Genomic DNA, 14,159 nt, shown 5'->3' with positions numbered 1-14,159 from the left:
AAAAAAAAAAAAAGAAGAAAGCAACAGTGGGCATGGTGACACACACACCCGTAATCCCAGCACGCAGGAGGCTGAGGCAGGGGGATCGCTGTGAGTTTGAGGTCAGTCCAAAATACATAGTGAGACCCTGTCTCAAAACACCGGAAAAAAAAAAGAAGAGACCAGGGACTGGAATATACACACAATTGTGCAAATGCCCGGGATCAGTTGGAAAGCTTGTTAGGCGTGGACTGCAATGGCTGCCCCCTGGCAAAGTGGATGGTGTTAATTTGTAAAGGTTCATTTGGGAAATGTTTGTGATTAATGCTTGCTCATTTACATAACACTGTATTGTGTAAATAATGCTGTAGCCTTTTGCTTTCCAACAGTGGAGTTCTACTGAGATGTTAAAAGCTGGACAAAGGGGGCTAGGAACACTTAAACTAGGTCACACTGAATTTTAATGCATGAGGCCTACCCTGGTACATTTTATATGGGTAATGGAGAACTGCAGGACGCGGTCTGTTTACTGTGCAAATTTGCCTTCCAGATTTTTCAATAAACATATTTTCTACACTGAAGAGTGAAGCCAATTCAGTCTCGGGCTGATTTAGAAACGTTATTAAAGAAAATAAGGATGAGCATCTTCTTAATTCTTACATTAAAATGTAAATAGGGTAATTATAAAATAATAAACTTTTCCCCAAATAAAAATTGCTCAGTTTCCGAGCTCAGTTATGCAGATTATGGCACCATCACTAAACACCAAGAACATGTCTAAGTCACATTTGTGAATCTGCCATCAAGACTTTGTGGCTTCACTGCCTAGAATCCAGGCATGACTCAGAAATTTAATTCCTTTATTATCAATGGAGCTGATGAGTGCTGATACGGAAGCTAGTGGTCATACACTTATGTGTGTGTATCTGTCCTCATCCCTGTTAGCACACACAAAGAATGGCTCACACTGAATGCCCCTTAGATCAAAAGCAAACCTACTCCCAAACTCTGAGGCACAGAATAGAAATTCTCGTGCTTCCTCTTACTCAATCCATAACAAAAATTAAAAATAGAAGTCACAGCCTCTGTTTCTTGGCCTTAGCTGTTCTAGCTGTAAGATACAGGAGTTTAGGTCTTGCCCTAATAACAGTGGAAATTATCCCATGACAGGTACCAGGGGAAATATTGTAATCATTGAGCTAGAGTGGTCCTCCCAAAGATCATGTCCATTTTAGGTAGCACTACAGAAGAGGAAACTGAGGCCAACAGGGGTGAAGTGATTCACCAAGCTTAGAATTAGGATTTATGCCGGGCATGGTAGTGCACTCCTGTAATCCCAGCATTCAGGGGGCTGAGGCAGGAAGATTGCTCTGAGTTTGAGGCCAGCCTGGGCTATATAAATGAGTTTGTGGCCATCCTGAGCTACACAGCAAGGCTCTGTCTCAAAAAAAAAAAAAAAAAAGAATTAGGGCTTAAATCCATCTTTAAGAATGTTATATTAGTTCAAAAACTGTCTAAATTGTGTTACTTCTTTCTAGAATAATAAAAATACAATAGGAGACCTGGAACATGTTCTGAGGGTTCTATGTAAGCACAAAGGGTGTTGGCAGGAATGACCTACCTTCTGCACACTCTAGGGAAAAATCAATATCCTTGCTTTTCTAGATTTTAAATGCTGCCCTGGTTCTTTGGCTTGTAGCCCCTTCTTTTACCTTCAAAGCCAACAAAAGCCAGTTAAGTCCTCATCTTACTTAATTCTGGCTGCCTCTTCTCCTGTCTTCTACTTTAAGCAGCCTTGCGATTATATTGGGCTCACAGGATAACCCAGGATAATCTTTTTACTTTAAGGTTAGCTGATTAGCAGTCTTAATTCCAGCTGTTACCTTAATTTCCCTTTGCTGTGTAAGGTAACATATTCACCAGCTCCAGAATTTAGGATACAGATATCTTTACCTATCATAATTAAAGAGAAAGAAAGAGAGAGACAGAGAGAGAGAAATGAAGGAAGGAAGGAAGGAAGGAAGGAAGAAAGAAAGAAAGAAAGAAAGAAAGAAAGAAAGAAAGAAAGAAAGAAAGAAAGAAAGAAAGAAAGGAAGAAGATGAGAGAAAAGAGAAAAGAAAGAAGGGGACATTATGTATGTATGTATGTATTTACAGGATAGCTAACATAGTTGTACTACTGACTTCTATCACTTTATTGAAAGGAACAGTTAATGATTAATTATTTGATCAATCTTCATGTCTATATTTGTTCTCCTGAGAAACCACTTTGAAGATATAAATATGTAATACAACAACCATTGTTAATTTCCTATCACCTTGTCTGTAATTCAGTATTTTTTTGCTTGCATTGTTCTGGTGCTATTTTGTAAATGGATGTCCGTTTGTTAATATGTTTTTGTTCTTTTATTTTTAAAATAAAAAAATAAGAAAGAAACAAAGAAACAAAGAAAGAAAGAAAGATAGATAGATGTAGGAGGGAAGGCAGGCAGGCCAGCAAACAAAAAGTAAGGCAGCCCTCTTCTGATGGGGTGAAAGCTTGAGCATATACTGTATGTCAACGTGCAAGGTAAAGAAAAGTGTACATAATGTGCTACATTGTATGTGAAAGAGGGAGGAAACGTATTCACATTTAGTTATATTTGCAAAACCCTTGAAAGATGTGTAAAAATATGAACATGATTACAAATATGGAATGCCAAAGAAGGTAGGAAAACAAAAAAGGGATGAAGTCAGACTTTTTCAATGCATCTTTGAAATTTACTAAGAGTTTTGAACTATGAAAATAGATTTTTTTAAATCCAAAGAAATAAAAATTGCTCCAAGACTTCTATTATTGACTTGACATTCAAAACCTTTGTTTGGAAGAGCCAATGGGTCATCAGCCTTTTTACTTTTGTCTTCTTACATTAACTTTTCTAACAGGCAAGTCCTCTTTTGTGAACAGCTTCGTATCACATAGTTCTCTGACTTTATGTCCATGGACTTCATGAAATTCTGCATCTTTTGTGAGATTTTTAAGTTTCAGTTCAAATCTGTTTTTATTGCACTGTGAGATGTTCTCAACATCCCACATTGCTGCAGTAAGAAATGGAGCATATCTTTAGGTGGGCATTCATTTTCAAGTGGCCAATAAAGGAGCAAACATTTTCATTTTTATATTCATACATGAACAGAGGTGTTAGTTTCTCTATGTAACTATAAAAATTTGGTTAAGTAGACCAAACTGTTAAATGTACTTGTATCTATTTCCGTATTCAATATCCTCTCTGTTCTTGCAAAAGTCTTTTATTATTTCTTAAATTAGTGGAAATACTGCTGTTTATTATATTGAATAGTCACATCTCTACCGTAAATATGTCTTTTGTTTGTAAAATATTCTGTGGCTCATATCATTAATTTTTTAATTATCAAAATATTTCTGTGGCTCATATCATTAATTTTTGTGTTAACTAGGTATACTCTCTATATGGTAAAATACCTTTTTAGGTGTTCAATTCTGTGATTTAAAACCAAATATAGTTATGTGACCACTGCAACAATGAAGACATAAACTATTTTTATCACTCAAGAGTTCCCTTCTGCCCCTTTGTGGATTTTCTTTATTTTAGATATTTGAGAAACAGTACGTAATTTTCTAAAAAAAAAAAAAAAAAAAAGGCCTTGGGATTTAGATCAGGATTCTTCTGGGTCTACAGTTTCGGGAAAAGTGACACATCCTTATGATAAGATTTCAAATGAAATCTTAAGAGCATATTTTTCTTAAGTTATTTAGGTACATTTAAATTGCTGACATGGCATTTCACCAGGTACCCACAAAAATTGACTGGACTTTTGATTAAAAATTGCATTAAATATAATTTCATAAATCATGATGAACAACTGGGCATGGTGGTGTATGCCTGTAATCCCAGCACTCAGGAGGCTGAGACAGGAGGATCATTAGGAGTTCCAGGCCAGCCTCAGATACAAAGTGAGCTCAAGGCTAGCCTGAATTGCATAATGAGACCCTGTCTCAAAAAGATGAAAAAAAAAAAAAAGAAAAAAAATCATGATAAACATTCTCTTTTTTTCCCCAATGATTATAATTTTTATTATGCTTACTATGTAGTTACTAAAATATCACCTCACAGTATATATGTATAAGGATATTTATTATTTTAGTATTTTAAAATAATAATAAATAACTCTTGTAACATGCAGTTTCTGTGGCTGAGTAACTCAGGAAAAACATAATATGTAGCCCTCAAATTCTAATTTGCACCAATAACTGGGTTTACCTGATAATTCAATATGACTACAATCATGTATTTTGCTTCCTTGCTCTTTTATTTATATCTTTAAAAATTTGTTTCCATAAAAAAAGATTGATTGTTATCCTTTTTATTTTATTTTACTTTTTCTTGAGACAAGGTCTCACTATGTAGTGCAGGCTAGCCTTGAACTCAGGGTGATCCTCCTGCCTTAGCCTCCCGAGTGATGGGATTACAGGTTTGCACCACCATGCCCAGCTCTTTTTATCTTTTCTAGACAAAATTGATATGCTGGCCAGGTAAAATAATTTATGAATTTTTCCCTGCATATCCTTGTTCAAGGAAAGCATAAACCATACTGTAAATTACTCAGGTATTTAACAAGATTTTGGCACACACACATGAGCTGTGATACTTCATATCAAAATTAATAATAACTGTTTTCTTCAGTATTTATAGTATTTTGATATTTTTCTTACTTTTACTTTTCAAGTATCTTTTTTTAGGGGGTTGCTGGGAATCAAACTCAGGACCTTGCACTTGCCAGGCTAGCACTTGTGCCACTGAACTAGATCCCCAGCCCCGACTTTTCCAGTATTTTTAACAAGTGAATATAATTAAAGAGGTTAAGTGTAAAACAGTATTGATGAGACTGATTACACAGAGCAATTCTTAATTTTGGATATTAATCCCTTAACTGTTGCTCAAGTTTGAAGTATTGAACCCCAATTCCTTGGAAATCCGGCACCGTGATAAGAGTGGGCCATGACTAGGAAAGGCTTCTGGAGCGTTTGCAAATACGGAGAGTGTACATCTTCATAGCAATCAGACTTTCAGCTTGAAAAATGAAGCAATGAAAAGGTGATACTCACATCTGAGTTAAAGCGAAGCTGACAGACATTACAAGAAATAACTTGTTTCTTCTTTGGAGGAATGGATACTCCAAATGTGTGGTTAATGACTGCTTTTTGCACAGGATCCATCTGCAGAGCAAATGACAAAATAGTCAATGTATAACTTCACAGGATAGACAATAGTGAGCAAATAAAAATAGCTACGTTATGCTTTAAGGTTTTTACTTTTAGTTCCTGAATGAAGATAACAAGGAATCTCACTCAGCAGTAACGCCGTTGCCTCCAGGAATTAACAAAAGCAAATGACAAAAACAAAAACAAAAAACTTGTTTGAACTCATTAAAAATCTTAAATCTTAAAAAAAGACCACAGCATAATCATCACATCCTAAGAAATCTAACATCTATAAAAGGAGGCTTGAGAAAGGCCCAAAGAATCCTACACTGAGAAAACTTCTTTGTCAGGGTTCAAGTTGTTAATGGTTTTCCTGTAGCTGATAATACCTAGGGTGGTTTCAGATGACCTGAGGGACAATTATAGCAAGTATATCCAAGTTCTTAATTTTAGATTTACAGCAGTTATAAATGTCAGGCTCTTCTTATAGCATAGAAAGTGTTGATATTTATTTTAAAATAATTTATTAACTTTCATGTTCTATAGATTAAAATTCATCCTACTGGAAATGCATGTCACAATTGCACACTCAGATGCCTATAAGAGATTGATTAATATGCAAGCCTTGTTTAAATATTGATCAAGTGAAGCTTTGATTTATAGCTTGAAATTTCCCCCCTTTTGGCTTGCATATATCATATATATTCAGAGAAATATAGGGTGATGAGTGTACTCAGCCACAGAAAAGGTATGGCACAGAGCCCTTAAAACACTCAAAAAAGAAATACCTCTGTCTGCAGAGCTTATAAAAAGAGACCCAGCAGTGCTTCTCTTGTGTATTCTAGACAATAATCTCCAGCATTAACATCAGACAACTGGCAGTGCAAAAAACAACGGAGGCAATGAACAAAGCATTACTCATAAACAGATGTGACATGAACAAGGACAGATCATCTGACACCATCATCTGGGAACTCTCCTGAGGTTAGAGTTAAGCGTTGGATTAGTTGATGATATTTGATAGAGAGGAGAAATGAAGACTATCCTTAGTCATGATTATAAATCAACAAAGGGTAAAATTAGTAAGTCAAAGAATTTACATACAGTAGAAAGGAGGGTGAGTTGAAGAGCTTTTGAATGGTAAATTAGCCTGTCTTTTGCTAAGAGTTTAAGAGCGGTGACAGAGCACTGTATTCCCACTATGCAGAGCAAGTATGTGTCTCACGAGGGGAGGGGTTCTCTGTGGTAATAGAACTGATATCCTAACTATAATGATGGCTACACAAATCTGCACATGTGTTAACATTCCTAACACTGTACACAGACAAACACACACCCTCCAAATTAATATTATTATAGCTTAAAATTAAAACAGGAAAAAACTGTTAAGGGTGTTATGTTCAACTACTAACTCCAAAATCTCTCTAAAAAATTGGGAGATTTCTTTTGTTCAAGATCATAATTGATTTTTTCAGTTTTGATTTTGCTTTTGGCCATCCTGTAGATTCACTTTACCATGTTTTCTTTTTTTAATTAACTACTTTATTTAAAAAAACTTTATTAGTACCTATTTGCAGTCCATAATATTTACATTCTTTGTGTGGAGCTGGTACATGTGCATAACGCATCTTATTTCCCTTTTTTCATTCCCGTTCCCCTTCTCTATCTCTTGATTTCCTTCCCAGCTGAGAAAGATCTATGTCTCTATTTCTTATCATCTATGTTAAGTGAAATAAATCAGACCCACAAGCTTAAATATTGCATGGTTTCTCTTACATGAGAAACCCAAATAATAAATAAAGAGCCCTCTACTATTGAACTACAGCCCTAGCCCTTAAATTTTATTTAATGAGAAAAAATAAAATCCTCCAAGGGGCAAGGAAATGTCAAAACGTCAGAAAATAAAATCTTAGTTTATTTTCTCATTTTATTCACAGGTGCATGAATTTAAGTCCACCCACTTGCAAAATATGAGACTATATTTTCTGTTGGTTAGTAGATAATAGCAAATCAGTTTGGAGAGGCTTAAAAATAAAATAGGCTACTGGCAGGATAAAGCAAGCACAGTTTTGCAAAGTTAAAACACACAGCATTTTATTTCGATATTTTCTGTTCTCAGACTTTGACAAATATTTTCTAACTGGTGATATGTTAAATAAAAGACATAAAATTATAGGAATAATTCCCAAGCAGTAGTTTTCTACATACCACTTTATTGTTTTTGCCATATTCACACATTTAATATTTTATCTTTAATCAAATACTTCTTAAAACATAAACAATATTCATGAAATGAGTTTTAATACATTTTTCCGACTACTCCTTTTAAAAATACATTGAGAATTAACATTAAAAATCAAAACTTTCATTATTTAAAATAAACACATAGCCTAGTTGTTTTCATAGCACAATACAGAGGCACAGATGAAAGACTGATCTACAAAAACAAAGTCTCAAAGTGTTGGTCAACCCAAATAACTGCTGATGGCCCTAGCACAATCCTTAAATGTAAATGTTCCTTTTAAGTTTTGGAGATTGTTAGCTGTTCACATCACTTTTCAAACAACTCCTGAGACAACATTGTTCTGTTCAGATCTCACATTTGTGTCATATCCACCTGAAAACACTCCGAGGCTAAGAGCTCTCCAACCTGAAATGCAGGTAAGTTCTGAGCTACCTGTGCCTCCAACACAAACTAAGGAGGCTCCTTCAACAAATTCATCAAAATTGGCTTTTTTAGTGTTTATAAATAATCCTAATTTTCTTCCTCAAATCAATTAAATAAACACAGCCCACTTACCTTTTCCTTGCTTGTTATGTGTCATTAACTCTTGCTGTCTTTACACTCTTTGAGTGCTTAGCCCTGATATCAAAATTGATCCCTACGTTTCTCACTTGGAAAGATATTCTCTAGTTGTCACTTGATTCTCTGTTTCCTCATGGGAGTTTTAGGGAAAGATCCACTTTTTCCTCCTGTCTAAATCTCCTTTATCTTTCTTATAGACTTCTATAGTTATATCTTTTATTAAAATATCATTTTGGGGGACACGATTTAATTAAAGGAAAACTGTGATATAAAAAAGAATGTCCACTCGTCAGTTTGTCTGATCACCCTGAGGTGGATATTGTCGAGGTGATATTTTGATTACTGCTGTCTAACAGTAACTATAACTTGAGCTATTTCAGTGAGTTCTTAACTTGGCAGTAACATAGAAAAAGATTTCAGATTTTTAAAACGGAGAAAGTGGTAAAATTCTGAATTTTTGTTTTTCGAATTTCTTTAATGATCTAAAAGTTAAGTGAAAAGAACAACTATGGTATTAACTTCTATTCAGTCTTTTACATTAGTGTGATATCTTTTCTCTATCATAATAAGATATGTACAACTAAATCAATGGTAATTCCTTTATTCAATCACCAATTTTCCAGATGAATAAAGCATTCAGTATGCATATCAACATTCTCATAAATTCTAAAATGTTATAAATGCAAGTGATTCAATTTAGGAGAATCAAAACTACGTATCTTTATAATCATGGTTTTGTATGGAGATACTCATGTAAATTATTGGAGGAAATGAAATTACGCAGCAAACATATCTTTAAAGATTCATTTGGGATTTCAACATGTGTGTTTTCAACAATCTTTATTAAAATGTTTATGTGTTTTAAACGAAAAATGTTTATTAAATAATCATGTTAAACTTGCTCATGTTAATTTGAATGCACAAAAAAGAGAAAATTATGATTCACTGGTAAATAATTCTAAAGATGCTTTTCTATTTATTTTTAAAGATGCTTTATAAAAGGGAGAAAAAATCCCTACTGCATAGCTCTAGCTACTAGTATTCCTTACCTGCAGAATGTGTTGGTAGCAAATAAGCCTCTTTTTTGGTAAAACAATAAATGTTAGAAGTAATCATCTGGAATTTTGATGCTAGCAAGTACATTCACATGTTTTAAAGTTTTAAAAACCCATTTTGCTTGCTCATCTCTGAGTAAAGAGCCTGAAATGCTTACTCACTAAAACAGTAGCAAGAGTTAACACTTGTCAGTTTGTCTAAGGCAAATCAAGCAGAAATGAAAAGCAAAACCTATTAGTGCAATTAACTGGTAGGTAATAAAAATGAAAGATGAGGTTATGGCTCTTACCAGGAATGGAGATAACAGAGGTAATGGGAGGCTGTGTATGGGTGAATTAACTATTATATTATGGTGCTTACAAAATGAATTAATGAAGCCAGCCTCATCACATCACCCGTTATATTTTCAACACCAAAATAAGAACAAATATCTATGGTGTATTTGCCAAGATTATAGAGACTACAAATCTGTGTGAATTTTTAAAAAGATCACTACTTTCATTGAGTATCCCAAAAAGCAATTTACATCTGCACGGAGCAGGTAATCGTATAAAAATACACAGCTGCAAATAAAACCTAGACATATGGAAAAAAAAGCACGCGGCAGCACTTCACTACAGGTAGAATGAACCCACGGTAAGACCTATGTGATCAAGGGACTTGACATAACACGTAATACTAGATAATATTTAGACGCTAGTTGATTTTCTAGATGAAACCTTAGTAGACTTACCAACTTGCCCAACCATCCTAATACTTTTTAAAAGGTTGGGAAAAGAAATCAACATTTAGCAAAATAATGAGGCAAGGAAAAGGCACAAGCAGCCTTTTTCCTCTGCCTTGCTCCTATTTGGGGTCCCCTGCTTTTTTGATTTAGTCACACTTTAGGCATCCAAGATCCTCCCTTTTAACAGTGACAACAATGTGTTACCTGCCCAGAGGTATTTACTTTTAAATTCTATTTTCTTGCAGTGTAAAAACAATAATAAACAGCATAATAAGAGTTGCTTAGATTCACAGAGTTCTTCCTGTGTGCTAGCAATGGTACCAAGGGATTAGCTCATGGAGTCTCTACCACCACATGAAGCAGATGAGATTATTATCCTCTTTTTACAAATGAAAAATCCCAGGCTTTGAGAGAGTCTAGTATTTATTACCCTGAAGTTCAGAAGCGCTGGAGTCAGGATGCAACAGCAATCAGGAGTATCTCATCACTGGTCCCTGCTGCTGAAGGAACTCTGCAGGGGACAATGGAATCATGGATGGCACTGGGTTTGGGGATGAAAGCACAAGTGCTCGGGAGCTGCTGCAGCCTGCAGTTGCCTATGTAAACTACACACAGGGGTTACGTGATGCTTCAATAAACGTCTTCTGGAGAAGTGAGTCTGGGTTTTCTCTTTCTGAGCCATTTCTACTCTTCTTACGATAAGCCTATTTCTTCTGTGCAACTTCAGCAAAGCTATACATAAAAGTTCGTACCGTTCTATCCTCTTTCCCCATTATTACTGTTCAGCTTGCACTCAAGACAAAAAAAGTTCTTGAAATACTTAGAGATTACATGTTAGCAGGTGGCAGTCATCATTTGCACCTGTCTTGGATGAACTGCAAAGAAGACCTCAGCTACTAAACCTCAGCTGCTAAATGCTTAGGGTTTTAGGGAAGTTTGGCTAAGCACCAATTTTTTAAGTGTCATAGTATCCAATTATTACAGTGCAAAAACAGTAACTATTTTCATCATTTCTTTTGTTAAGACAGTGGAGTTTCATTAAAATTATAGACTTTCATGAAGCAACACATTTAAAAATGATAGCTATTGTTACCAAAGAACAATATTTCTCTAAAGCTACCTCAACAAAAGCTTTACCTTTCATATTTAAATGCTATGTCCAAACCTTTATGTTAATGTTTTATTTTCTTCAAAGCCTTGAAAACTTAAATAGAAAAAGAAAACAGGTACAGCTATGACAAAGACAAATTTCTTCTCTCGAAGATCAAGAAATATGATGATTGAATATTGTTGACAACATTTGTTCAACCACTCAACTTTGTACCATTTTGGATTTCAAATCAGAAGACTCAATAAAAATAAACCATATGGAACATTACAGTGGGATTGCATTCTACCGTGAGTCTTGCGTTTCTGCATCTGGAATGTGTAAGGGCTGACACATGCCATACTGACACTTCTCCTACCAGAGCACTAGACAGGGGTCTGCCCAAATGCCATCAAAGGTGTTGAAAAGAAGACAAATCACAAGTCACTCACTGCTGATTAAAGCAACAGTCAAATATTTTGAAAGGTGCTTCCCGCCCCCCTCCCCCAAATCCCTAGCTCTTCACTGAAACCACGCATTGGCTATGCCTTGCAAACAACATCAACCCTGGCTCTGTCGGGGATACCATTACCTCTGCAGAACATCAACCAGGCATTCAGAGCTGGAAGAGAGGATAAGATAACACAATGTGCCCTGCAGAATATAAAATGCAAGTTATATGTAAGTACCAGATCCAATAAAGTTTATATTATTATTACTACTGCAGCTAATTGGTCAACAAGCTGTGGGCTTCCCAGTATTCTGAGATTGGTAGGCAACAGGCAACATCTGATTGCTGTAGAAATAAAGTATGCCCCAGGGGCAAGGCCTTGCTACTAGAAGCCAACATTCCCTAGGGAGCAGAAGTAGGCCCGTGAGGTGACTTATTGGAGGAGAATATAGATAAGTATTTTATTTTGATTTTCGGTTACAGAAATAAATTTAGAAAGTGTGGTCCCTTTCAAATTCCATATTGTCAGGCCTTCTTTGGAGACCTCGGACATTCATCAATCAAGAGGTGTGTATTCCCATGACAAGAGATGACTAGCATAAAGGAAAAAATCCTTGGTCTAGTCTGAAGATCTGTTTTACCAAAAAAAAAAAAAGACTAAAGTCTACATTTTCCATCTTGGTTTATTTTTTGGAAGAATCAAAAGAAACATACAGAATGTTAAGAGATCGATATCTCTCCACTTTTTTTCTAGCTCATTCTGATAGTAAAGGACTCAGTACTTTTTTGGGTTTTATGATTTCTAGAGGATAAGCATTTTCTATGAACATTTTATCTAACGCCTGCTGCTTAGCTTTCAGAGCCCTCTGTAAAGTATTTGTTAAGGATTTCCTTCAACTACTAAATACCAAGACAACGAATGATCTCAGAACCACCCCCATCATCAAGTCCCCGAGAAGGAGCACAAGTTTGCACTGAAAGTTCTCTAAGGACATCTCACCTGCAGCCTTCCTAGGGGTTTCTGTATTGTATGGCTGGCCTGTACTTAGTTCTGTATTTAGTGAATAGTGAAAGAACACTTACTTTCATTTTAAAATAAATACATACTTTATCTAAAATTCAACAGTTGTTTGTGAAGATGTTATAGCAAAATAATATTTTTCATCTTTAATACTTTTAGAACTTCAGAGAGTCACCAAATGGTAAAAACAAAATGCTATAAGCAGATAGACCGGCAGTTTTTACCATCTCCCTTTCTTTAGCGGAAACTCGGTAATTTTTCTGACAGATAATTTTTAAACTGTTCTGAGTGAAAGGAACAATTTTTAAGATTATTTTCAGGCAGTTTTGTTGTGACATTGTTAGTGGGAGATGCCATAAAGTTAGATTCCTATGTCTTATTGAGGCGGAGTGTCTAGCTCTGACAGTGGATCCCAGCGTGTAATGAATATGGTCAGTACAAATGTAAAATGTTCCATTTTCCTGGCTGCTCCCCATGTCCGGTGATTTTCCGTGCTGCCAGGGATCAAGGGATGCAGCAAAGCTGTAGTTATGCCGCTGGGTAATTTTAAGAAGCCACATCAAAGAGCTTTTCAAAAAGTTCAGTTTAACAAATGAGACTTCTAACTCATTTCTGTACGGGTATGAGACTTAGTTATGTGTTCACTCATACCTAGCTGTCACCAACACACACTTACCCAACAGTCTTACCCTATTTGAGGTTCAGATGAGTAAACTAAAGAACCGAAATTCCATTGCATATGATTCCTTATTCCAGTTAAAATGCATGTGGAAAGGCCAATTGGTTAATTTGATATATTGGGAAGCCCAGACCATCTTCACCCCAGTTGCACACTGCTGCTTTCCATGTAGGGAAAAAGCATTAAGTTAATGAGCTGAGTTATGTCTTTAAAGGAAACTTGTGCTTTCCTTGTTTGTTTCCATTCTTGAATAAGCAAATGTTTACATGTGACTGGAAACCGTTAGGGGTGAGAGGTGTTTTTCCACCAGGTTACAAAGAAAGTTCTTAAAAAGTTTCAATGCTCTGGCCAAAGTGTACATGCAGAGTTGTGAGCTCTGTAGCCTCTTTCAAAGATAACGTGACAAAGGTTTCATACAGTATTGCTAGATGCTTTTTGGAGTGAATGTGAAAAAGTTATACATGTTTTAAGGAAGATAAAAAATACTACCTGAAATCTTTTAGGGAATAATTAGAAATTACCTCTGCAAGAAATTTTAATAGCCCAGGAAAAGAGATAAAATGATAGTAAATACTATTCACATTTTTTGTCTGTAGAGAAGTTATTGTCCTCTAATTCTGTATAGGTCATATCTCTAAACAATGTATATTCTAAAAATTTTAAGTCTGAGACACACAAGAGGTGGACAGAAAATACAGTGAATGTTTGAATTTAAATATAATTTACTGCATAAAAGACACATTACCATTAATTGCCTTCAAAATACTTCCCCTTGTTCCTGACACCCTTCTCCCACTGTTCTTGCCAATTTCTGAAGCAGTTCTGGAAGTCTTTTTTCGTGAGTGTCTTCATGAGTTATGCTAAAAAATATAGTGAGTACTGCTGCCAAAAACCACCTGCATGACAGTGTGTTCTCATCTGCCCTGTTCCCTGCATCAGACACTGCTACTTTCGGCTCTTTCCCAAAGTTAAAATGAAAGGTGAATGCTTTGAATAGATTTAGGGTGCCTAGGCTGCCACAATAGTGCAAATAAAGACATGAAAAAGGATTTCCGAACTGTTTTAGAAAGTGGAAAGATAAATGAGATAAATGCACTTAAAGTAAGGCAGAATATTTGAGAGGTATTAATGG

At 35.5% G+C, this 14,159-nt stretch overlaps 1 protein-coding gene across 5 annotated transcripts in view; it reads right to left on the bottom strand.

The window, feature by feature from the left end:
- Znf385b (zinc finger protein 385B) overlaps window positions 1-14,159 on the bottom strand; it is a 386,454-nt gene that overhangs the window by 57,048 nt on the left and 315,247 nt on the right. For all 5 annotated transcript variants that reach the window (XM_005373358.2, XM_005373359.2, XM_005373360.2 and 2 more), the window contains one exon: window positions 5,105-5,215. In XM_005373358.2, coding sequence (XP_005373415.1) covers window positions 5,105-5,215 — 111 coding nt within the window. The remainder of the gene's footprint in view (window positions 1-5,104; window positions 5,216-14,159) is intronic.

The sequence above is a fragment of the Chinchilla lanigera genome, unplaced genomic scaffold (assembly GCF_000276665.1).
Source record: "Chinchilla lanigera isolate Chin_1 unplaced genomic scaffold, ChiLan1.0 scaffold00002, whole genome shotgun sequence".
NCBI classification, from domain to species: domain Eukaryota; kingdom Metazoa; phylum Chordata; class Mammalia; order Rodentia; family Chinchillidae; genus Chinchilla; species Chinchilla lanigera.
Note: the sequence above shows the minus strand (reverse complement) of the source record. Positions and strands in the feature narration are given on the sequence as shown.